Source organism: Stegodyphus dumicola, chromosome 3 (assembly GCF_044657685.1).
Source record: "Stegodyphus dumicola isolate Sdum_Otavi_A_Nest chromosome 3, ASM4465768v1".
Lineage (NCBI taxonomy): Eukaryota > Metazoa > Arthropoda > Arachnida > Araneae > Eresidae > Stegodyphus > Stegodyphus dumicola.
Window position 1 is genome coordinate 268,129,805 of NC_140770.1, and position 23,693 is coordinate 268,153,497.

The 23,693-nt window shown below is 31.3% G+C and overlaps 1 protein-coding gene across 1 annotated transcript in view; it reads left to right on the top strand.

Annotated features, from left to right (window-relative positions):
• Positions 1-23,693, top strand: part of LOC118186213 (inhibitor of Bruton tyrosine kinase) — an 89,380-nt gene that overhangs the window by 44,608 nt on the left and 21,079 nt on the right. The window contains exons 10-18 of the mRNA XM_035356283.2: positions 4,428-4,792; positions 7,303-7,408; positions 7,532-7,747; positions 7,911-8,017; positions 8,148-8,234; positions 8,380-8,500; positions 12,678-12,774; positions 16,304-16,405; positions 16,902-17,019. Coding sequence (XP_035212174.1) covers positions 4,428-4,792; positions 7,303-7,408; positions 7,532-7,747; positions 7,911-8,017; positions 8,148-8,234; positions 8,380-8,500; positions 12,678-12,774; positions 16,304-16,405; positions 16,902-17,019 — 1,319 coding nt within the window. The remainder of the gene's footprint in view (positions 1-4,427; positions 4,793-7,302; positions 7,409-7,531; positions 7,748-7,910; positions 8,018-8,147; positions 8,235-8,379; positions 8,501-12,677; positions 12,775-16,303; positions 16,406-16,901; positions 17,020-23,693) is intronic.

The following is a 23,693-nucleotide window of genomic DNA, read 5'->3' on the forward strand; positions in this document are numbered from 1 at the left end:
TGGTTGCTGCAAGGCCGGGTCACCATTGTTAAGAATCTGTGATAATTATTTAGGAAGATCAAATTAGATTCAACATTTCAAACTTAACAATTTTTATTTCATCTTCACCTCCAAACTACACACGTGCACAATCGCGCGCGTTCGACGACTGCTCTTTCCTCGAGAATCTTGGGATAGAATTTTGTGGTCTGTAATCATGTGCTGCCATCTCTCGGCTGTTCTGGGGTTAAATTGGTAGGATATTATTTTTAGACTTTTTCAAATAAGATAAACCACAACAGACTGAAGGCCGAAACATCCCTATGATGGGTGTCCAGCAAGAAACATCCGGTCTTTAATAGGGGATATGATCTCCCCTGACTGCTAGGCAGGTTTCACAGTGTCTGCCCATGCTGAGAATGAGGGTGTCAATGAGTTGTTGAGGCATTGCTGCCCATTCGTCTTGCAGCGCCAATCGAAACTCCGGAATCGTTACTGGTGGTAAGGTACGAGCTGCCAAGCGTCTGCCTAAAAAATCCCATACATGCTCGATGGGATTGAGATCCGGAGATCGTGCCTGCCAATCCATACCTTCAATATCCACACTCTCTAAGAGCTGTTCGGCAGCTACTGTGCGATGACATGCTGCATTGTCGTCCATGAAAAGGAACTGCGGACCCATAGCGCCTCTAAAAAGACACACATATGGAAGAATCTCGTTACAATAACGGGTCCCGTTGACTGAACCTGCGTCGAAGATGTGAAGGTCTGTACGACTACCAAGCATGATGCCTCCCCAAACGAGAACACCGCTACCTCCATACCTGTCTCTTTCAATGATGTTCGAGGGATGATTGCGGCTTTCCCGCTCTCTCCAGATGAGTATGCGATGAGAATCGCTACTCAGACTGAATCTGCTCTCATCTGTAAAGAGTACTCGTCCCCATTCATTGTCTCTCCAATTCCGGTGTTCCCGGCACCACAGAGAACGCCTTCTCCGATGGGCAAGCGTTAGAGGTACACACCGTACAGGGCATCGTGCAAACAGACCACCATCGTGCAGTCTTCTGGCCATGGTAAAACGCGATATCGGTCGTCCAGTCGCCTGTGTCGCGTGCCTGGCAATTTCTCCCGCTGTCTGCCGCCTGTTTCTTCTGGCCTGTAAGGCAATATACCGGTCATCTGCGGGTGTGGTTCCTCGTGGACGACCACTACTAAACCCCCGGATAGCTGTTCCTGTAGTTTGAAATTGTCTCCAAAGTCGTGAAACGATGCTGTGAGCAATTCCGAACTCTGCAGCCACACTTATCACACTGCGGCCTTCCTCCAACTTCCCAATGATTCGACCTCGGGTAAAAGCATCCAGATGTCATCTAACAGATTGATTATTCACCATTTCTCGCTGAGGCAGCAACTCGGTGTGATTTTAACTGCTATACGGCGTGCAATCTCTTTGCCAGAAATACTGATCTTACACCGACAACATGCTTTATACTACTCAGACACTCCCACATTATGTCTACCTGCATATCTGCGCATGTGCTACCGTACATCACCTTACTTAATCTCCTGATTGGTCTTTCTGTCCGCTCTGCATCTTCATTCAGCTGATATGCTAATTTTTCGATTTCGTCCTTAATTTTTGCACACTAGTGTATTTGTTTCATGTGATTTTTACAAGTGAAATTTTTACAGTGTGAACAGATTATAGTTGTTCGAATTCTTCGTCATTATATTTGTTTAATTCTTCATATGATAACTCTTAAAGAAGTCTCGCATAATCATCAGGGTGAACTATATCTTTTGTCCTTGAAAACCTGAAATAAATATGAGAAAGTCAGCTTAATTTTTTGTATATTAGTAAACAATTTGAAAGATAGAGAAATTAAATAATTCTAAAGTATTATTTTTTTTTTTTTTTGTATGTTAGTAAATAATTTGAAAGATTGACAAATTAAATAATTCTAAACTATTATGAACAGTAATGTTACATTCTAATCATGCAAAAGTTAAGAAACAAACTAGGAAGTGTGAAAACAAATACTTACATTGTTACACAAATGTAGCACTTTGTGCACCACGAGAGACTTGTCAAAAACAATCCTGGAATTAAATGCGGGAAATTGGGACCTTCAACATTTTACATCTTCCTTTTCTGAAACAAATAAATGGACAAAGGTTAGGTTAGGAGTAGGTGATTTTCTTGGAATTCGTGAAAAGGTTTTCAAGAACTGTAGCACTCTGTGCGCCACCTGTGTAACTAAGGGTTAAACACTTGAATACAGATATCAGTATTTTCCTTTCTTATGAAGAGGATAAGTTGTTGTTTCTGTGCAGTGATTTTAAGTTTCCATATCAGTGGTTCTAAGACTTCTTCTTCTGCATACCTCTTAATAAGATTTTGAAATTATAAAGTACCCCTAATATTTCCCTTTGGAAATACTCCCCTTTTGGTGCAAAGAGAACCTATCATCCTCCTCATACCCCTCAAGTATTTTTGCAGTATATCTTAGTATTGTTCTATTTTAATTCCATGTAATTAATAAAGTCAAAGAAATATAATTGATAGTTTATTCTTTTTCATATAATGATAATTTTGAGGCTGCTTTAAAGAAATATTCATTTAAAGAAACTAACATCCAGTTTTACTCCTCAATTTGTTTTGGATAGAAAAGTCTGTAGATTCCTTTTAAGAAGATTATTATTCCTTGGATTCCTCTTAAGAAGATTATTTTATGTTCCCTTTTATTCTGTTTATACATGAAGATCATTTTATAGTAAGAAGTTGTTAAGTGTCTCAAATACGTAAGTTTGATTTTTCCCCCTGTACATGATTTCCAGGAGGACACTTTGAAAGCAATTTTAGGTTTGTTTTGTAATCCTAAATTGAGTTTATTTTTGAAAAAGTATTGGCTAAATCATTGAAAGCTATTTATTATTATGAAATTTAAAGTTTAACTAAAATGAGTGGCATTAAAAAAAATGCTGAGCTTGGATTATTCTGTTCATGATGGTTTCGGTTTTGTGCAAAGATTTACTTTTTTACTATGTTAACATCTACACTCAAATTGGTTTGAATGCAACATTTGCAAGGAAAGACAATGTATAACTGACTTGATTATTCACTCAGTACTGAAAGTAGACCTGAGAATCAATCATTTTGTAGGACATGGAGTAACAGACCCAGAAAGGGAAGGATTATGTTGAATGTGTAAGGAATCAACTAATACGATAAAAGTGGGTGTGGCCAGATATGGCTAAATACTTTCAGCAATGATCATAATAGAAATCTTCATGATTGTTTTTTCTTTCATTCAGTGACAAATTAAAGCCTTTTTGAATATTTTGCCTTTTATCTATAATTATTAAAGCACATTTATTTTCCATCATTAGTACCGTTAATTCGACCTGCTTTGGGCTTCAACCCAGGCAAAGGAGCTGCTTGCATTTTTTTTTTATTTATTTATTTTTTTTTTTTATTTTCCCATGCATAATGTAAATGTTAATCAGTTTTCCTCAAAAATTCTCCATCAAGGAGAACTCAAAAGCTGGCCATTCTTTTAGGCAGATAGCTCTTATGGTTTTGACATATTCAAATAACCTAAATTAATCACCATTACTAATTATTTTCCCACATACGTCTTGTGCATACCATAGGTTGGGAACTACTGTTCCAAATAATTGATCAATGTATATGATGCTTCTGATGTAATGTTTGAAGTACTATCAGTGTCATATTTTCAGTAGTTTTATAATAAATTATTATTTCTGCGCAAACAGTTTTGTATCTTATTTTTATCTTTAAATTGGATATAAGTCATAATGTGTAACTGAATAATTTATTTTATCCAATACTGGTATTACTATGATTTTTAACTTTGTAAGAAACTGAATGGAGATTACATACCAACATTAGGACTTTAAACATTGTTTAAACAAACTGTTTAAACTTTGGAAGATAACTAACTGTTAGACTGAAATAGGCCTCGTAAAAAGTTCTCTAGAAGGATTTTCTTCTGAGTCAGATAATCTTTATATATTTTGTCATCATAAATTTTTTGCCTAAAAATAAGAGGTGAACTATTAATTTATTTTATTTCATTTAATAAATTTTCTACATAGAAAAAAAAAGGAAGTTAAATGTTCCTTTTCCTCTTTGACTAAATGGTTTCTTTTTTAAATTTAGAATAAATTCTTATATTTAATATCTTTTATCATAATTACTTTTGCTCATAAAGTGTTTTTATGTTTTGTGAAAAAGCCTCGTGCAGAAGTATTTGATATTGTAACATGAAGTTTAAGAAAATTTTCAAACCCTAGGCATTCATAGTTTTGTAGATAGTTGAAAATTTATACAATAAATCTTGAGTTACAGTAAACTTTTAAATTCTTGAAATCACTGTTAAAGTAAAAAATACTATATACTTTGTAATTATTATTATTTTTAGGTTTATCTTTGGCGACAAACAGATCCATATTTGAGAAGGTGCCTTTTCACCTCCCAGAAGCAGCTTCTTATATCAGATATTCACATCAATCATTATTCAGTAGGAATGATAACTTTTGATAATGAAGGATACATGGGCCAGATTCTTCCTTTCAAAGGTCAGCGATCTGCCCCGCCTCCTGCTACTGTGCATGTTCCATCAATTTTCAGTCGAGAAGGATCATCTGGATTGACTGTATTGCTGGACAGAGATGACTGTAATTTTATAAAAGTTAAAAGACTGCCTCATATTTACCGGGGGACCTCTATTACCAGTGATTCAAAGGGGAGGAATTTTGCCATTTTGCAATCCAGTCCTAAAATGGGGTAATTTCTAGCTTGGTTTTAATTCAACCTGAGTATTGTATTATTAAAAATATTTCGTTAATATATTACTTTTAGATGGGATAACTCTTCAATTTACCCTTAACTTCAATAATTAGCAGAATCCCCCTTCCCATTTTTGGTATTCTTATTATATTGTTCAATGAATTTAGTTGAAATTTAAGTGTAAAGTTTAATATAGGTGAAGATTCTTTTAATTTTTGTGTGTTAAATGTAATAGGCATATATTGTAATTTATTTTAAAGTAAGGTATTTTTTTTCATTCATTTCTGTAGCAAACCATGCTGATAAAAAAGATTCTCTGAATTAAACAAGGTCTTTGCTTCAAAATAGCTGCATTCTGTATTTTTGCGTCACTCCCAGAAGCTTTTGTACCATAAATAAAATGCTTTTTAGAACTCCTTTAAATGAAATGTGTCTTGTACCTTTTGCTGTTTGGTATGAATGTTCTCTTTGGCATCTGAATGGTAGGTAGTCGTAGTGGAATTTCAGGTTTGGAAATATTTTAAAAAGAAAGAGAAAAGAAATAAAAAAGTGAGAAAGGCCTTGTTTGGGAGAATTTTAAAATTTCGAACACCAAAGAGAACATTTTAAAGCTAGAAGTTAGTAAAGAGAATGTGTCATTAATTATTTATGACATGAAGGCCATTGTAGAAAGAGAATTCATCCCATCGGGTCAGGCAGTTGATATGGTGTTATATTGCTATGTTTTAAGGCAACTGAAATATGATATTCATCACAGAAAAGTATTGTGAAGAGACAGGAAGTAGTTACTTCATTATGACAATGCACCGAATTACAGTGTGTTGGAGATGCAACAGTTTTTGACAAAAAGTAAACTCTTACTCTCTAATTGCAGATTTTACAACTTTGTGATACTTTTTAATTTTCAAGACTGCAATCCAAAATGAAGGATTGCTATTTTAACATTGCAGAAAACAATCTACCCAAGTTATTGGAAACGCTTCAGTTAAAAGTCTTGTGGTTAATACTTTAGTGCATGCATCAGATTTGGTGCATAAATGTAGAAAGGGATATTATAATGTCTGTGTAGGGGGAGGGGGTGTATTAAGATCAAATTTAGTTCAGGTAAGTTTTCAAAATTTGTTTGGCATTATTTTCCTTCTGATCATCTTAATATTCACAGAATAATATGTTACTTATATATTTTCCCTCTAACTATGAAAGTCGGCAAAAATTTTGTCAAATATTTGCCAATCATTTTGCCTAGAGTTTGGGAGGAATATATTGGTCTTTATTTAGTTAGAAAATTAGTGATGAATTGTGCCCATTAACCCATGCTTCCTTTTTTTTTTTATGCCAGGATCCCATAAATTTGGAGAAACAAAATCTCTACTATATACCATTCCGCAGATCCAAAATTTTATTATATTTTAAAATATGAGGGAAGAACAGAAAATAGCAGTTTCATAATTCCTTATGTATTTCTCCTCTAACATTTTAGACCAAGTTCTGTAAATTTTAAAAGTATTTGCATATTTTCTCAATTCTCCTTTCAAGTTATCCTAAATTTTAAATTGATTTGTCCATATAGTGAATGATTTTGTTTCATTAACAAACTGTCACAAATTACTTGTAAAGGTCAGGTTGAACTTTATGCCAGCCTAATACAAGAATTGACTAATCACAGCAAAGCAAATATGAACTGATATTCGGTCTATGATTTTGTTGAGTCAGCTGCATGTTCACCTTCTCTCTTAATTATTTATAGACAATTTAAACCTAATGTGTAGCAGAGACAACAATAAAATTAGGCGAAGTTCAAGTTCTAAAGAAGAAGAAATGAAGATCATTGTTATGTTAATATTGCTGTGTATTATTGGAATGAAGGTTTCTTTTAAAGAAATAATATTGTGATAGTTAGTTACCTATACTTTATCCATGACTACTACTCATTTTTTATGTTCTTTTAATGTGACTAGGTCCTTTGGAAATTTAATTATTCGTGTAATTTTCGTCTATCGATTTTCAGATGATAAAAAAATTAATAAAATATGGGGAGATATGCTAGGAAATATAGCATGTTCTTTGCAAAAACCAAAGTGACTTATCATAGGAATTCATGAAACTAAGATCTTATTAGTGTTTTCTAATGTTATGCTTACCCAGTATTGTGGTAAATCACATTATTTGTGATAGTTTTCATTGAAACTGTATAACGATAAAGAATTTGACTGTCATAAAAACCAGAATATTATATGGAAATCTTAAATCTAAATGAATTGTAGATGACATATTAGATATTTATAGTATTGATGAAACCTTCCAGATTTTATACAAAATTATATTGTGAATATGCATTTAACTCATATAAAAGCATTTATTTGTAATTTTCACAAATTAATGCAAGTATTAAATTGATGTTGTAAAAGAAATTTAGTGTGTATAAATCAGATGTAATGTACTTTTATTGTCTTTGAAAAATACTATAGTTTGAATGTTATTTTATTATTTTTCCTTCCGTCATATAGCCTTGTGGAAATTCCCATAGTCTCAGAATCGGGGTTACAGCAAAATATTTGCAAATTGCTTTCAGAAACAGATATTAAAGATGATTTTCATGATATAATTATAAAGGTAAAATATATTATATATATTTTATGAATACATTTTTAGAACTGCAATGTATTAGTATTTGCATGCTGTATTTATCATTTTCAGGTTAGCAAATTTTGTTTATATACATGTTTTAATTTTTAGGTTGGCAAAAAACAGTTTGCTGCTCATCGATACATACTGGCTTCACGCTGTGATTACTTCAAAAAGCAATTCAGTAATGATAGTTACAAAAATGGTGAGATGATAATAGAAAATATGAAGCCTGAAGCATTTGAACAAGTGCTCAAATTTCTTTATTGCAATTATTGTGATTTCTTAACTCTAGGTTATGAAGTGAAGTGGTCCTCAGAACCAGAGGTTTGTTTATTTTTTTTTTTTTTTTTTTAAGACATTTCCAGATTGTACGATTTGCATACATTTTAACTTTAAATTATAAGAGTTGAAATTATGGAAACTGATCAATGGAGTTTGCAGATAGAAGTTTTATCTTTTCTCATTTTACTTTCTGTGTATTTTTAAGGCTGGGAAGAAAAAAAAGTCGAATACAAAAAGTGTGAAAAAAGTGAATCCTATAATTCTAGTCCAAGAAGCAAGTAGAAGGTTGAATGTTGGAATTTTAACAAAGAAGTATGTCACCATTTCTGCATTATTTTCTATTTGTTAGTGTTACATTTATTTTTACTTTTTATGCGATTACTTTTATAGTTCAAACATCTCAAAATAATATTGCATAAACTTTTTTTTTTTTTTTTCCCAGATTAGATGGTGTGAGAATAGTTGATGGAAAAATAACTGTTGTAGAAGAAATGTTTTCATCAAAACTTAATTTCGACAGATTTTCACTGTTAAGTATAGATATTTAGTTTCTGTATTTATTTTAATATGTATGTGAACTTCATTTGTATTGGAAATTATCACTGCAACAGTACAGAAAAATATTGTTTAATAACAAACTTTTAATAATGATCCTTTTTTTCTTTTATGCTTAGATCATTTTTATCTGATGTGAATCTTCTATCATGTGATGGTTGTGTGTTCCATTGCCACAAATGTATACTTGCTGCTAGGCTAGATTATTTTCACAGTATGCTTAGTTCATGCTGGGCTGAAGTAATTCATTTCATGTCTTTGAATATATAAAAAAGGTACTTATATATTATCCCTTTGACCATGAAACTGTTTCTGAGCAGCACAATTTGGTTCCATGTATGGATAAGCATGATGTAAAAAGTCATTCGTAACATTTGCGCTTTTGTTTCATGCAACCCCAATTCTCGATAAGCCACCTCTTTTTTTTTTTTTATGAATAAGGATATAAATTAACTATTATTGCTGTATTTTTTATACATTTTTGAAAAAAAAACTGCCTTCTACAGAGCAGCAAACAGTGGATTGTTTTCAAAATTAAGGGATCCCACTATAAAAAAAGTATGTTAATAAACATGACATGGTCAACAAAACAGCAATAAATTGGAATCCGTCTAAAGTTTGTACAGTAGAACCTCAAGATACAAATTTAATTCATGCCAGCGTTGAGCTCGTATGGCAAATTTCCCGTATCTAAAAACAAACTTCCCCATTGAAAAAATGAAAATCCAGTTATTCTGTTTCGTGCCGCTAAAATTATCAACATAAAAATAAATATTTCTAGTAAATAACACTGGTTAATAATATAACCATAGTTTACCTTTATGATAGCTTCCAACACCGACCTTTGTATTGCTTCTCATTAATCCACACCAACAACAGCTTTTCAACATCTAGGAGTTTTGGATAGTGCTTGGAAGTAACAGTAACTCCTTTGGCTGCATCAAGTTTCTTAATTTCTTCCTGCTTCTTCAGAATAGTGCAAATCGTCGATGGCAAAAGGTCTTAAGTCTTCACCAATTCCGTCACTCTTACACCACGCTTGTTTATCTATGATTTCCTTCTTAATTTCAATGGCCATAGCTTCCTTATTTTACTTTGCAGCACAATCTGAGGCAGCAATCTTCTTGGGAGGCATCGAGAAATAATTATTTTCACGTTAAATGTAATAAGCAATTAACTCGCAAGCATGCAAACACGTAGATCAAAGAACACCCAGTGATCCGACAAGGGGATTCCTGAGTAGAGCCAGATCAGGAAATCATGTCATGCATACTAACACCCTGGCTTATTACTCGAGTCAGTGCTCGTATTTAGAGGCAAATTTTTCACTCGTACTTTCCTCGTATCTTGAGGTTCCTCTGTACTGATAGTTTGTATTCTAACCAGAGCTTCTGGTAAAATCAGAAAGCATAACAAAATAGTAGAAATCGATGAAAGCCTTTTTCATGAAGTGCAAAAAAAAAAAGGTTAAATACTGATTGTTTATTAAATAAAGGAGTACTAGTTCTTCAGAGTTTTCACAGGAATTATTGGTGCCAGTTTGGTGGGATCTCCACCAACTTTCATGTTTCTATGGTAGCCAACTGATACAGTCAATGGGATAATACACAAGTACTTTAAAAGCATCATTTATTGAGAAATTGTACTTTTAAAATTACTACTTGTTTTTTTTAATATTCAAAATATATCATTTCTAGTTATGTAATGCAATGCATAGGCTGTAATGAAATGAAAAAGAAATTTCCTTGAGTACTGCAAAATTTGTTGCATTATTGTCATTAGAAAAATAAAGCGGAAAAGTGAACGTGATGTGAAAGCAGCAAAACATATATCCTCTTACCTTCCAGAATATATAAAACATGCATTTTAGAGCACATATATATAATTAAAGGGGGATATTCCTATTAAAATTCTTATATTTCAAATTAAATTAAGAAAGCTAATAAAGTAAAAGAATTACGATTTGAAGTCTAAAATTTCCAATTTGTAAATTTTAAGTAATATTAAAAAATTTTTAAATGTTTAATAAAAATTTTTACAATTATTAAAAGTAACATTTACAAGTAGTAAAAGTTATAAAAAAATGTAGTAAATTGGCATGAAAAAATTGTTTTACTAGCAATGATAATAATCCTTACTTACATTTGATTATTTGTTAATAGAGTACAAAGTCCGTAATCCGGACTTGTCGGGACTTCAGCGATTCTGAATTAAGGGTTTTTCTGGATTATAGATAATCAATTTAAATCTGGTAAGATGGCATGCAGAAATTATACAGGTTTATTAATAATACAGGAAATTATACAGGTTAAAAATATGAAATCATAATTTACAAAATAAAGAGCAATTATGATCTAAAGGGTATCAAAATTTACAAAAAAAAAAAAAAAAAAAAAAAAAAGCTTAATATTTTTTTGTTTACTTTATTAAACATTTCTTTGAATGTAAGTTGTTTAAGTTGCTTCATTTTTTGTGCTAAACGCGTAGGAGATAATATAATCAATTAATCAATATTATTTAGAAAATAAATTATAAATATATATAACAAATATTCTCTATTTGTATAAAGCTAATTTGAAGTTAGCTTATTTATTTAAAGGTTTTCATCTTTAAATTAGCTTTATATGAATTGAGAAGATTTGTTAAATTCAAATTTCATTCCTTGCAGCAATGGCGCAAGAGAGTATTTAAATTTAATTTAATTGTTACTCTTTATTTATACTTATATATATATATATAATGAATTCTATACTTAAATTCATCTCATTTAAAATCTACTTTATTAACTTAAACTCATCTTACTAAATACCTGTTTGGCATAATTCTTACTTGAGTAAAAGATGAAACACCTTCACATTTATTAATTAATTTTAATTGATTGGGAGTTCGTTTGTTCCCTTTGAAAAGTCAGCCTGTCAATGACGATAATTACTTGTTTTGTTGATTGCATTTTCATGTTTTTGAAAGTTTCCATTTTCAATTTATTCATGATTCATATTTGATGTTTCATTTTAAAAAAATTTCAAAATTCATTTTTAATTATCCTTATATGTTACTTCATTCCACTAAAATTCTACTACCTTTATCAAAGAAGGCAATATACTAAATAATCCATTAGTAAATAATATATATATATATATGCTGTGGAATACTGTGTTAGCTGGTCTGCCAGTAGTGGAGTGTTTAAATTATGCAAGTTATTCCTGAATTTTGTTTCTGGTAATTGAATGACTACATCAAATTTATGTGGTTCTCATATGGAATGCAAATACTACTATTTTCCTTGCAAAGTCTTCCAATAGGGCATTTCTACACCTAGCCAGGTGGTCCTTGGCTGCTTTTATATATATATATATATATAATGTTGTATGATCTTAAATTCATTTATTGCAAAACATTACATGTTTTTAATTTAATTTTTCCTTTTACAATTGAAATTTTGTTCTTCATGATGATTTAATTCCAGTCCCCGTTAAAACATTATTAACATTTTACTTTCAAGTTACTTCAAAACATCTTTCAAAATATAACTTACCAGTATGGATTCACTCTTTTAAAATAATTCTACTTTAATTAAACTTAGGAGATAATATAATCATTTAATCAATATTGTTTAGGAAATAAATTATATATATATATTCAAAGTAATCTGAAATGCTACTGCAGAAAAATTTTATTAGTATGTGTTGCTTTGATTTGTTGCTGAGTAAATTAATGTGCAATGGAATATTTTTTAATTTGTGTTCAGTGAAAATAATAAGCTTTTGTGTGTTTTATGCATTTAAAATTTTGTGGCTGTTACAAATGAGGCAGTTAACTAATGTACGTATGACTAAAATGAAAGCATTCCAATTCTGTTCTTAGCTGCAAAACAGGCTGTTGCTTCAAGCTTTCGTGGTTTTCCTCATTTGTAATATGAATACAGGTTGGCAAATGTCATCCATAAAGGCATTCTGCAGCCCTTGTATACATTATCGAAGCCTAAATAAACAAGTTTGAAAATAAAAAAACTTCATTGAATATATGCAGTATGTATAAAATGATAATCGGTGTTTCTCTCAATCTGTGTGCCCTTGAATGTTTGTATAGAAGTATATATCGTACTGGGGGGGGGCATCATGCAAAAAAGGTTCTTGACAATTGGCTTCAGTTGTTCTAGCTGTGCTTCTGTCACCTGACAGTACCAGTAGACCACAAAACATTTTATGTACTACAATTTGTGAAATCAGAATGTGTAACTTTCTTTCCTTTCCAAGCAGCCATTCCAAAAGCAATTTATACTGATTCATTCTGTCAAAAGCATTGAGCAATAGTGTGAGCATGTTAAGGCAATAGAGCTTGTATTAAAAAAATATATAAATAAACAAATAAATGTCCACTTTGTGTGTTATGCAAATATTATTATTTACTTTTTCAGAATTCTCGTCTGGAGCATTTAACTCTTCCAATATCATCTCAAGTAATGGAGGCTGTCTTGGAATTCCTTTATACTGATAATACTAATAAAGTGTCAGGTTTGTACTTTATTTTATCATTATGAGATATATATTACTATTATTACAATTTTATAGTGTTTTCTGTAAATTGGCATTATAATGAAATGTTAAATTTGTATTGTACAACACTGAAATACAAGTTTTTCAAAAAATTATTTAGTAATGATAAAGTTTAATTATTACTACTACACAGGTAAATATCAGATATATGTACTTCTGGCAGAGCACACAAAAGATGAGAAATTCATGTGTGGTTCTCTCATTAACTTGTGATCTACAAGCTAAACCCAGACAGTCATGCAGCATGATATTATAGAAGCAATAATGTGTTCAATAATATCTCTCTTACAAAAGTCATAATTTCACAGCTAGTGTCAGAGGATATTGTTCATCTGCACTGTGTCTATCATTAAATACCCTTGATTTCAAATGGCTTCTACAACCAATGATCTGCAGCTCTATCATCTTCAATTATATTGAATTATAGGGCTGAAAATACAACAGAAAAATTAAGAGCATGACTAATTCAATTTGTGAAATTTGCCAGATGAGCAAGTACAACAGAATGCTCTGAAACTCTTAAATGAAGAGACTCTTGCTGCTAGCAGGAACTGATATCTTCATACACAGCTGGCCAATGAATTAGAGACCTTTGAGATTTTCATTTGAATGCATGCTAGGGATGACGTATGCAATTTTTTTTATGATGGTTGCACATGGTTAGAATTCTAATACGAGTAAGGTGTAAGAGTGCTTTTCACGATTAATGAAGTAAAATGGGAAAAACGACAGATCTTTCACCATTTGAAAAAGGGCATATTGTTGGTGCCCATTTAGCAGGGGGCCTCAACTTTGAAGACAGAAAATCTCACTGAGTTTTCAAAAGCAGCCATATCAATTTTCAAAAGTTAGAACCCATTGTTCTTCTCTAGAAGGACTACAGTTAGAGCACAGTTTTTCAAGATAGTGATCGGCGGCGTCTCCAATGAATTGTATAGCAGAACAGAGAGTCTACTGTGCTTCAACTGACACAGATCGTCAACCAATGCTCTTCCCAACATATTTCAACTCAAACTGTGCACAGAGAATTGCAGAGGATAGGAATGCATAGTCGGGTGCCTGTGAGAAAAACCACTCATTTCTGCCCAACATGCAAGAAGTCTTTTGCAGTGGTGTGGGCATCTGAGGATTGGAAACAGGTAATGTGGTCGGATGAATCTCGCTACACCTTATTGTACACTGATGGAAGACGTCGAATTTGGTGAGAACCCCATGAAGCCATCTTGCCTTAATCACATTGTGCAAGGGTCTGGTGGGAATAACATGATATGGGGCATGTTCTGCTGCCATGGAAGTGGTGCACTGGTGTTCCTCGAGAGTAAACAAACAGCCATGAGATACCTAAATGTACTGGCAGATCAAGTGCACCCTGCAATGATATATTTTTATCCTGATGGCAACGGTTACTTCATGGACATTAATGCAACTATACATCATGGCAGAAGTGTTCAAACTTGGTTCGCTGAACATCAGTCTGACTTCCAGCACCTTCCCTGGCCATCGCATAGCCCGGATCCATTAACCCCATAGAAAATGTATTGGATATGGTGGAAAGACACATCTAGCAGCACTCACCTCTTCTATCTAAAGCTGCAAGCTGCATAGCCAATGTATGTATTCTTTGGACGTAATTGCACTCGAGAAGCATGTAGACTCGATGCCGAAGCGATTCAGAGCAGTTATCCATGAGGTAAGGTGGTCCAATAAAATATTGAACTTAATTCATTGGCCAGTGTGTATATAATGAAGATAATTAGCTATGCTTATTTTTTAATAGTAATTAAAATACTGCTTCTATGGTTTTAATAGTCAATTGTTAATTTGCTGTTAGTACTGTTAGTAGCATTATTACGATATTCAACTTTTCATAGATTATTAATTGTGTTTGAATTCCATATTGCATTTATTCTTTAGCAAGCAACATGCAACTAAACCACCATTTACCTTATATTCATCCAAAAATTCGGTTTAGGTGTTTTGGTTATTGATATCATCATTAAATTCTCTTAGTATGATGAGTATTAAGTATTGCTGTTGCTATTAAATGCTGTTTTATGGCAATGCAGTCTATATAGTCAAATGATGTAAAGCACGTTATTTTATACTGCCTTTAAGTTTACTGATGATACAAAACAATTTCAAGATATGCTTTCCTTCTGTAATAAACTGGGAAAGTGAGTAATAAAATTTAAAAGCTTCTCATCTGTATTTATTTAAAAATTTCTAAATTTCTGTTTTTATTTTTATTAATTGTGACATAAAAATTATGTAAAAATTTTAATAATGTGTAGTTTTAAAATATGAAAATATTTTGTACTTCACATTTTTAAAGGCTTACCTTGCATTAATGCTCCCTTCCCTTGGTATTTTCCACAGCTATTATAATGTCAGTTTTCCTCAGCATAATTATTTTCATTCTTTATTATTCTTGTGATCTTTCTTTCGTTTTCAGAGGACATCAAGAGTGTAAGGATGTGTAGTTTTTAAAACTGTGTGAAAATGTACTGTAGTTTACATTCTAAGAGCTACTTTTCATTAATTGTTTCCTCCTCTTTGATTTTCTTCAATTTGCTAATTCAGTAATAATAATTACCATATTACTGTAAATTTAAGTCACACTTTCAATTAAATTTTTATGATGTAAAAAAAGTGTGTGACTTAAATTCAGAGTGAATATTTTAACATCTTGCATCTAAAGCAGAATTTCGAAAAATTAAGTAGCTTATGATATTTATATTAGGATTTACTTAAGTCAATAACTTTTTTTCTGATTTTCCTTTATATCTGTTAGAAAAACAGTACTATTTTTCCAATTTTAAAATCCTTCTAGACTTAAATTTGAGGGTGGCATCTTTTTTTATATTTTTTCGTATTTTGAAATCCTGTTGCAGCTAAAATTCGAAGTAATAAAGTATTGTCATGGCTTGTGTTACACAGTTGCTAGAATGTGTTTCAAATGATTTCGAAAGACATTAGATAATGTCTTTTCCAATTAGCTAAGTATTGCATGCATTTTAAAATATAGAGAATTAATATGGGGAAAAATTTCCATGTATTTTTAAAAATTTAGTAATTCGTAGACTGACACACTTAATGCATTTTTCAAAGGTACCGTCTTAATTGACTTTCTGAATTATATTTATTGAAAAATTATGCAGTTTGTTTCTCGTGACCAAGACAGTGACTTTCCACATTTTGATAGAAGTTTCTAGACTGCTTTCAAATTCCTGTCTTTGATGGCTATGCATTTTCTAGAAACTACGTTAATGGATTTCCATTATCACCAGACAGTGCTTGATTTCTGATTTGTAAACCTATTTAAGCTTTAAAAATACTGTAGTTCTTTGATCTGTTGGCTGCAACAAAGAAGTTGTATTAGGTAATAAAAATATCACTTTTTGAATGTAATTTTAAATGTTGCCCTTTTTTTAATTTTATTTTATTATTATTATTATTATTATTTTTTTTTTTTTTTTTTTTTTTGCAGCATCTGAAGATGCTGAGTTTGTATGTCAGGTTCTAATGATCTCTGACCAACTTTTAATACCAAGATTGAAGGAAATATGTGAAATGGCATTGGTGGAATTAAGTAAGTTTGATTTAATTTGTATTGTTTCCTGATAGTAAATAATAAATCATGGTTACCTTTTTATGAAATTTTTAGATTTTATTGAAGTTCATATGCAAATAATTCATGTGCATTCATTCATATATAAATTTTTATTCCATTTGAATGTCTGGCTACAAAAAAAATGTATTCTGTATGGTTCTTTTTTTCTTTTCAATATCAAACTTTTAAATACAGAGATAACTTTCATGTTAATAATTCTAATGTCATTTTTTCCAAATTTCTTTCAGCTTTATTTTATATGTTTGTAGCTAAATGAATTGTTTTCCTTTAATTTATGAATATTTTTTATTATCACAGTATTGATGATTTTTTTTTAAATCAAAGTTGCAGAGAGGAAAATTTAAATTTATTATATTCACTTTTGACCTTTATGAAAAATTGATGCTGGAATTTTCTTTATGCTTGCATAATAATTATGTCAGATTTTTAATAAATAAATATTTTAACTTTTTAGTTACTCTCAAGAATTCTGTGGAACTTCTGGAATTATCTTGCATTTATAACTCTTTCCAGTTAAAGAGGTCTTGCATGCAATTTATTTGCATAAATTTAGCAGCTATTATTGAAGCAAGGTGAGATTCTAACTTTAAAATGCTATGAAATTTGGGTCTTGTTCATGTGCATGTAAGATAACATTTAAATTTTCAGCATCCCCTGAGATTTTTTTTTTTTTTTTTTCTTGTCCTGAAAGCAGTAGAAATAAATGGGTTTCATTTGCTATTTATATAATACTAGTGATATTTTAAAGCTTGCACAACCGTAAAATGCACATAAGTCCTTTGTTCTATAATAGAAATGTTTCTTTGCTAAATTTTGAAACCAGTCATGCTATTGGATCTTCCAGTATTAGCCTGTTGTTTTGAATTGTAGAATATAAGTTTCACATTTGTAGAATAGCAGCTTTAGAATGAAAAGAGAACATTCACATCGTGATTAGTTAGGATTTCTTTCTGATAGAGTTTTATTGTACATTCTGCAAAAAAAAGGGGGAGACGGTTCTATATATCCCATTCTACTGGGTCAATTGACAAAATTCAACTTGCGTTTTTCATGTCTTGAAAGCACGAATTATAATATGTATTAGATATATATATATCATTGTTCTAATATAGGTATTTTGACGTAAAATCAGACTTTTTCTGAAATGACTTGCCACATTTTTCCGTATTTTGATTCTACGACTCATATTATGCCAAACTGCCAAGTTTTGTAAAAATCCCACAAGTAGTTTCTAAATAAGCTCAAAATTTTTAGCTCCTTATTGTTAATTGAATCTATATATTTATTAATATTTCTCTTTTTTTATTAAACTTACTCTATTCCTTCTTCCATAATTCAAAATTTAGGCTTAATCCAAATGTAATTAATTTGCACAGTTTTATGATTTATTTTTAAAATTTGTATTTTTAAATATTTTTATTAATTTTTTGTATTATAACATATAAAATTTTTAACATCATCTTAAAGTAGATGTATTATTAGACACATCTGCAAAAAATTAGTTTTTTATTCAAAATATTCTAAGATGTACATGAAATTGCATATTGGAGCATTTTGAAATTTGGCATCTTTTTTTTAAGCAATCATAATGCCAGATGTGGTTTACTTTGTTAATATTAATTGAAAATATAAATGAGGACTTTTTCCTCCCACTTGCCTGCAATGAAAAAAAAAGTAATAAAAAATAGGTTGCTACAAGGTAAGGCATTCACCAAGTAAATTATTCCTGGTGCAAACTGAGAAAAACCCGCCAAGATAAATTCGAGACTCCACACGAGAGGACTTTCGGCTTGCTCAATATTTAGAGTGTCGTATCGACACTATACATTTACAAATATCTATGCCTTAAATATCTTTGAATTCGGGCCCTTCAGCACAGCAGTCAGTGATGCTAACCACTATACTGGTTAGACAGCTTCTTGCAGTAATGAACTGTGCATATGCAAAAGGTCTTTAAAACTACTACATGTAATTGTAAAAGCCATTGTTGCTGTCAATTGGACTTGGTTTATGATAGCAGCAAAAGGGATAAATGTAATACCATTTTGCTAGGACCATGTCCAATATTAAAAATGAGTAGCAAATTAATTTCAAATTTCCTGTAAAATTGAAAAAAATCTTCTACTGAATACTCAAAATAGCCACCTGAGGAGTAGTGAAATAGAGTGATGCGAATTGCATGAAATGCTTGAATAGCAGTGATAAATATTAATGTTCTATGCTAGCACCTGTATCTTTAATGAGAAATAATTATTTTTCAAGTTAAAGATTTTTTGCGGCAACAGCAGTGTATCGCACGAGAGAGTCATCTTTGATTTGTATGAGTTAATGTTTTATTAAGTTCTTTTTAGAGTATATTTTGGTTTATGAGCTGATTCATTGAAAGAAGAGTCCTTTATTGAAAAAAAAAAAAACAGAAATTATATTCCAGAGATTGTAATATTTAGCACAGCAAATTACTGAATTTCCCCATCACTGAAAACTGAGCAGAAGGTTATGGAAATCAATAAAATTTTAATTCTTTGTGTTGCAGTTTCAATCTTAAGAAATAAATGTTTACCCTGGGCAAAACTCATATCTAAATTTATCCTTAGATTGGTTTAAAGGTTAGAAAAGCTCAGTGCATTTTGAGAGGTCATTTTGATTCAGATCTATCTGTTTTCAAACAGCAAAAATTTTTCTAAATTTTAATTTCAATCTAACATGTTTTTCAGATAATATAAATACTCTGGGGTGTAAACACTAACTTAGTATTTTACTATGGCAGTAACACCTTTGGGGGATTAAAAACAGCCTGCCAGTTCCAGAACCTGAGGGAAGATCATCTGTATGATCGTATAGAGGGAGGCTTTGGCGTAAGTCCTAGATGGTACTAGTAGCTCAGCTGGTCTGAGTATTCTGGTAATGTTCTTGGTGACAGGCTGTGCACATAGTACTGGCGGGGGCACTTTGATGACAAGTCAAATCACCAGGTCAACAACAGTACCTGTAGTTTGCTTTCCCTTGGTGTGGTCTCCAAGATTGGAGGTGAGATGAGTGTCTGGAGTTCCGGAGTATTTTTTTAATTCTGCGTTGTGGGATTGATATCTCTGTGGCATAGCAAGTTAGTGCATTATACAGTATTATTAATATGCATTATACAGTATCTGAAAGTAGTTTGGTTTAATGTTGATCTGTTAGAAAGTAGAAAAGAAAAAAAGTGATTATGTTAAACTTTAAATTTGAATGACTAGACTGTAAATTATGCTAATGTATGTTTCTATCGATGAAACTGTAACAGTGTAAGAAAGCATTATTTTGAAATATTGTCTGTTGGTATAATCTTATAAATGTTTGTTCTCCCTTTTTTTTAACCCAAAGAGGATATTAATCTTGAAATGGGATCTTATGTTGGTTCACTATAAGTGGTGAACCTTTTTCAAATTGAAATTTCTTTTTTTAAACGAAGCATCTGCATGTGTGTATTTTCCTCACATTGTGAAAAACACGATGGTACATAGAGCTATAAAATTTTGGATAATGGCCATCCTCCACCTGAGCATGTGCACCTAGAAGCCTGATTTTTAAATTTGTCATCTTTTGTAAATTTTTAATGAATCTTTGATTAACAAACTCAACAATTTGAATACAAGCAGTGGCAGTATTATACTGAATAAAACATTTTTATCTCCTGTGTGTGAAATCTTTCGGAAATTCTAAAAATATGTTTTTAAATATTTTGTCATTTAGCTGTTTAATTGAATTTTATGTGGTGCAAGTGCAATAAATGAGATATTTAATAAGTGAAATTAGCACACAAAATGCTAATAATAAAAAGGCAAAAAGTTTTGTAAGCTCTCTTACTAAAAAAAACATTAATATAATAAACTAAGAAAAGACTGAAAAAAAATAGAAAAAATGTATGCCAACACTTAACATTGGGAATTTTGAACATATGCTGCTTTTAATTTTTTTGTGGTTTTCCTGTTGAATTGTATATGTCATAAGTGTGAAGGAAATGATGCTTAATATTAAAGCTAAAAAGACGTAAAAGGGTTAGCAGAAGTGAGTGTAACAGCACACTAGTAGACTGCGAGCTCAACGAGAGCATAAAAAACCTTAACAAACCCTTTTAGGCAACTGTTAAAATCTAAAACCTTTCAGTTACCCACCCCCTAAGCTATAGGTCTGTGCTTCCTTATATTTGTTAACAGTGTATTTCAATGCTAAAACTAGGCCAATGAGAATGATTTTGTCTTTCTAAATATTTGTTTTCTGTTCTCTGCCCTTCTAAAAGAAAAAACAAATTAACCAAAAAAAATTTATTTGCTGGATTAATTATATTATATTATTGGCCAAAATTGTGGAAAAGGTGTATTTTTGAGGTTTGATGGTCCATAATATTACATTCCCCCTCCCAAAATAATGTTGATGAATTATATATTGTTGGAAAAGTAATCAAGAATGTAATGCAGTAGCATTTATGAGGGAGTATTTATGAAAGCAGCAGTTTTATAGAAAAGTGAAACACTTAGAGAAAACAAAATATACAAAAGTTTTCATTCAGTTAATACTGAATTGGGTGACTTTTTAATCACAACTTTACAACACATTCCCATGGAGTGAACCAATGGTTTTACTTCTGCAGTTGTTATAATGTGAAACCAAGACTGAGTTATTACTTCTGTAAATTGGGTTTTATTGATAACTTATTTCTGCTAAATAAATAAGTTCTTTAGTTGGTATTATAGCTTAAGATCTTGCCTTTCCCCAAACCCTTGCAATGAAACCTCAGTTCATGATTTGATTCCTGAAGGCCATTCATCAACCTAAATATGCATAAACCAAAATGATTTTACCCATTGGATAAAAAAAATTAATCTGTTCCTGGACCACAAATTATTGCTTATTTAGTAGTACTTTGTGCACAGGTTTTATAACTAATGGAAACCATTAAATATAATGCAAAAAAGGTAAACACAATATTAAAGTGGTGAAATAGATGGAAACATAACTTAATTTTACTGTACCTATATAAAGCAGTGTGAATGGCATAAATGAAAAGTGTCAAGGAAGATGTCGTTATTTGGATGTAAAATTCCCTACCAAAAATGTCAGCTAACTGTCTAACTTCTCTTATTTTATATTTGTCTTTGAGTGCCACTGAATTCTGCTTGAGACTTACTGAGCTTCTGTTTCCCTCAAAATTTTTCCAGTATGATTTGTTATTGCTTATGTTTCAAAATGTGTGTGAAATGAGACATAACATTATCAATAAAAATGTTTATGTAACTAACAGCCAGCTACTGTAGCTTGCAGCTACTCAGAGATATTATTTCACAAAAACTTTCCATCTTAACCCATTTTATACAAATTTCATGGGTCAGAGAACTAGGATCACTTTTCTTCTGAAGACATTTATTTCACTGTCACCTTTTGTTGCTGCTTCTGAAGCTGTTGTTACTCTTTTAAGTCAAACATACTTTTATAGTCCTCTGGTAACTTCCGCATAGTTAACTTCCTAGCCTATGATTTTGCCTAGAGACAGAATATTATAGATAACAAAAGAAAGTACTAAGTATCGAGATGCTCAGTCTCTGTCTGCAACCCATCTGGTCATAATTCATGGTATTCTAAATTACTTGTTGCTAAGCTTTGCTAATGAGAGTTAAGCAATGGGAAATATTAAAATGATTTTTTAAAAAATAAAGAAATGTTAATTCTATGCCAGAGGTACTTCAAAACACCTTCAAAAATCTTATGTTGCCAACTTGAATGTTCGTAAGTTGATACACCATTTATCATCTGATGTGTTATTTGTTCACAAAATTTCTTTGTCATCCGAGGTTCAACTGTACTTTTAAATCGTTTTTTGTGCACAGCAGCAAAGTGATTTCAAGCTAAATTCTCTTGAAATATAAATGCTTCATTATTCTGGAAAGGTTCATTTGCAGAAGGCTTCAGTTTTGCCTTTTACATATTTTTTGGCTTTTATATACCCATTAATCACACAAATTCTGTCCATACTGTTTGATGTCACAAAATCTCGCATCATGATGCGAACAAGATGTTTCATGGTGAGGGTAATGTAATCAAGATGCATATCTTCTTCAATTCTTGTTTTTATGTATTTCATGTCATTGCTGCTTAATACTGATCTTTTGGTATCATCATTGTAAATAATGCTGTTCTGTTGTTTTATTGTCCAATTACATAGATTTTTAACCCATTTTAATCTTTCTGCCATGTTTTTTGGAAGATAAAAATGGCATAGAATTCCAGCATTTAGATCAAATTCCTGCAGTTTGTGGTGAGCAGTCCTTGCACTCAATTTCATGTTGGATTTCATTACTGGATAACATTTTGTTGTGCTGACCAAGTTGATTTCCTTAGGCATAATCATTTCATTCTTCAGTTGCCACTTGGTATTGTACATTCTTTTCTACTTTTACCAGTCTGGTTTTGTGGGGACTAACTCTCCTTACACCTCTTCAAAAATGTAGAAATGCCATCTTTGATTAAGTTTCAACATTTCCTTGCAATTTCTTCACAATTGTAGCTTTATTTATTTAATAGTGCTATTTTACATTGCTTTTCATGTAACTAGGCACTCTTTGCTTTATTTCTTTAATTCTATTACATTTTAAAAACTCAATATTAAAGAATACCAAAAAAAAAACGTTTTGATAGCAATCTTGTAGCATACTCATAACGTCTTTCTCTGAATTCCAATCTGTGACATTATCAGCTGAATATTATCATGACCAGATTGGCTCATTATCAAAACTAGATGATGCCTGCAGGGCTCTCAAACACTTATACTCATCGGCTACGTTGAAAGGAAGGAAATTTATTTTACAGTACCTAAGCAAGTTGTGCTTTCCCCCTCATTGTTTAGCATACAGATGAATTGATATTCTTTGTCATATTCTTGTTTAAATGATCTTTTCATAAATATATAATTTTATTGTATTGCTCAGAAATAGAATTGTAGTATGAGCTATCAAATCTCAAAGATACACTTTTTCAAAATATTTCCATTAGTTTGATGTGTGGTGTATATATCTGATATTTAATAAAATAAATATTCATGTAAAATTATTATATCGTTATGAAGCTGTATTATCACATTTAATGCTTTTCATAAAATGTGTCCATGGTTCTACAGAAATCATATATTCAGTAAAATAAATGTTATTTGTTATAGCAAGGTATTTGAAGCGTAGGCTTCTAGAAGGGTTATGTCTGTGGTTATCTTTCTAAGGGA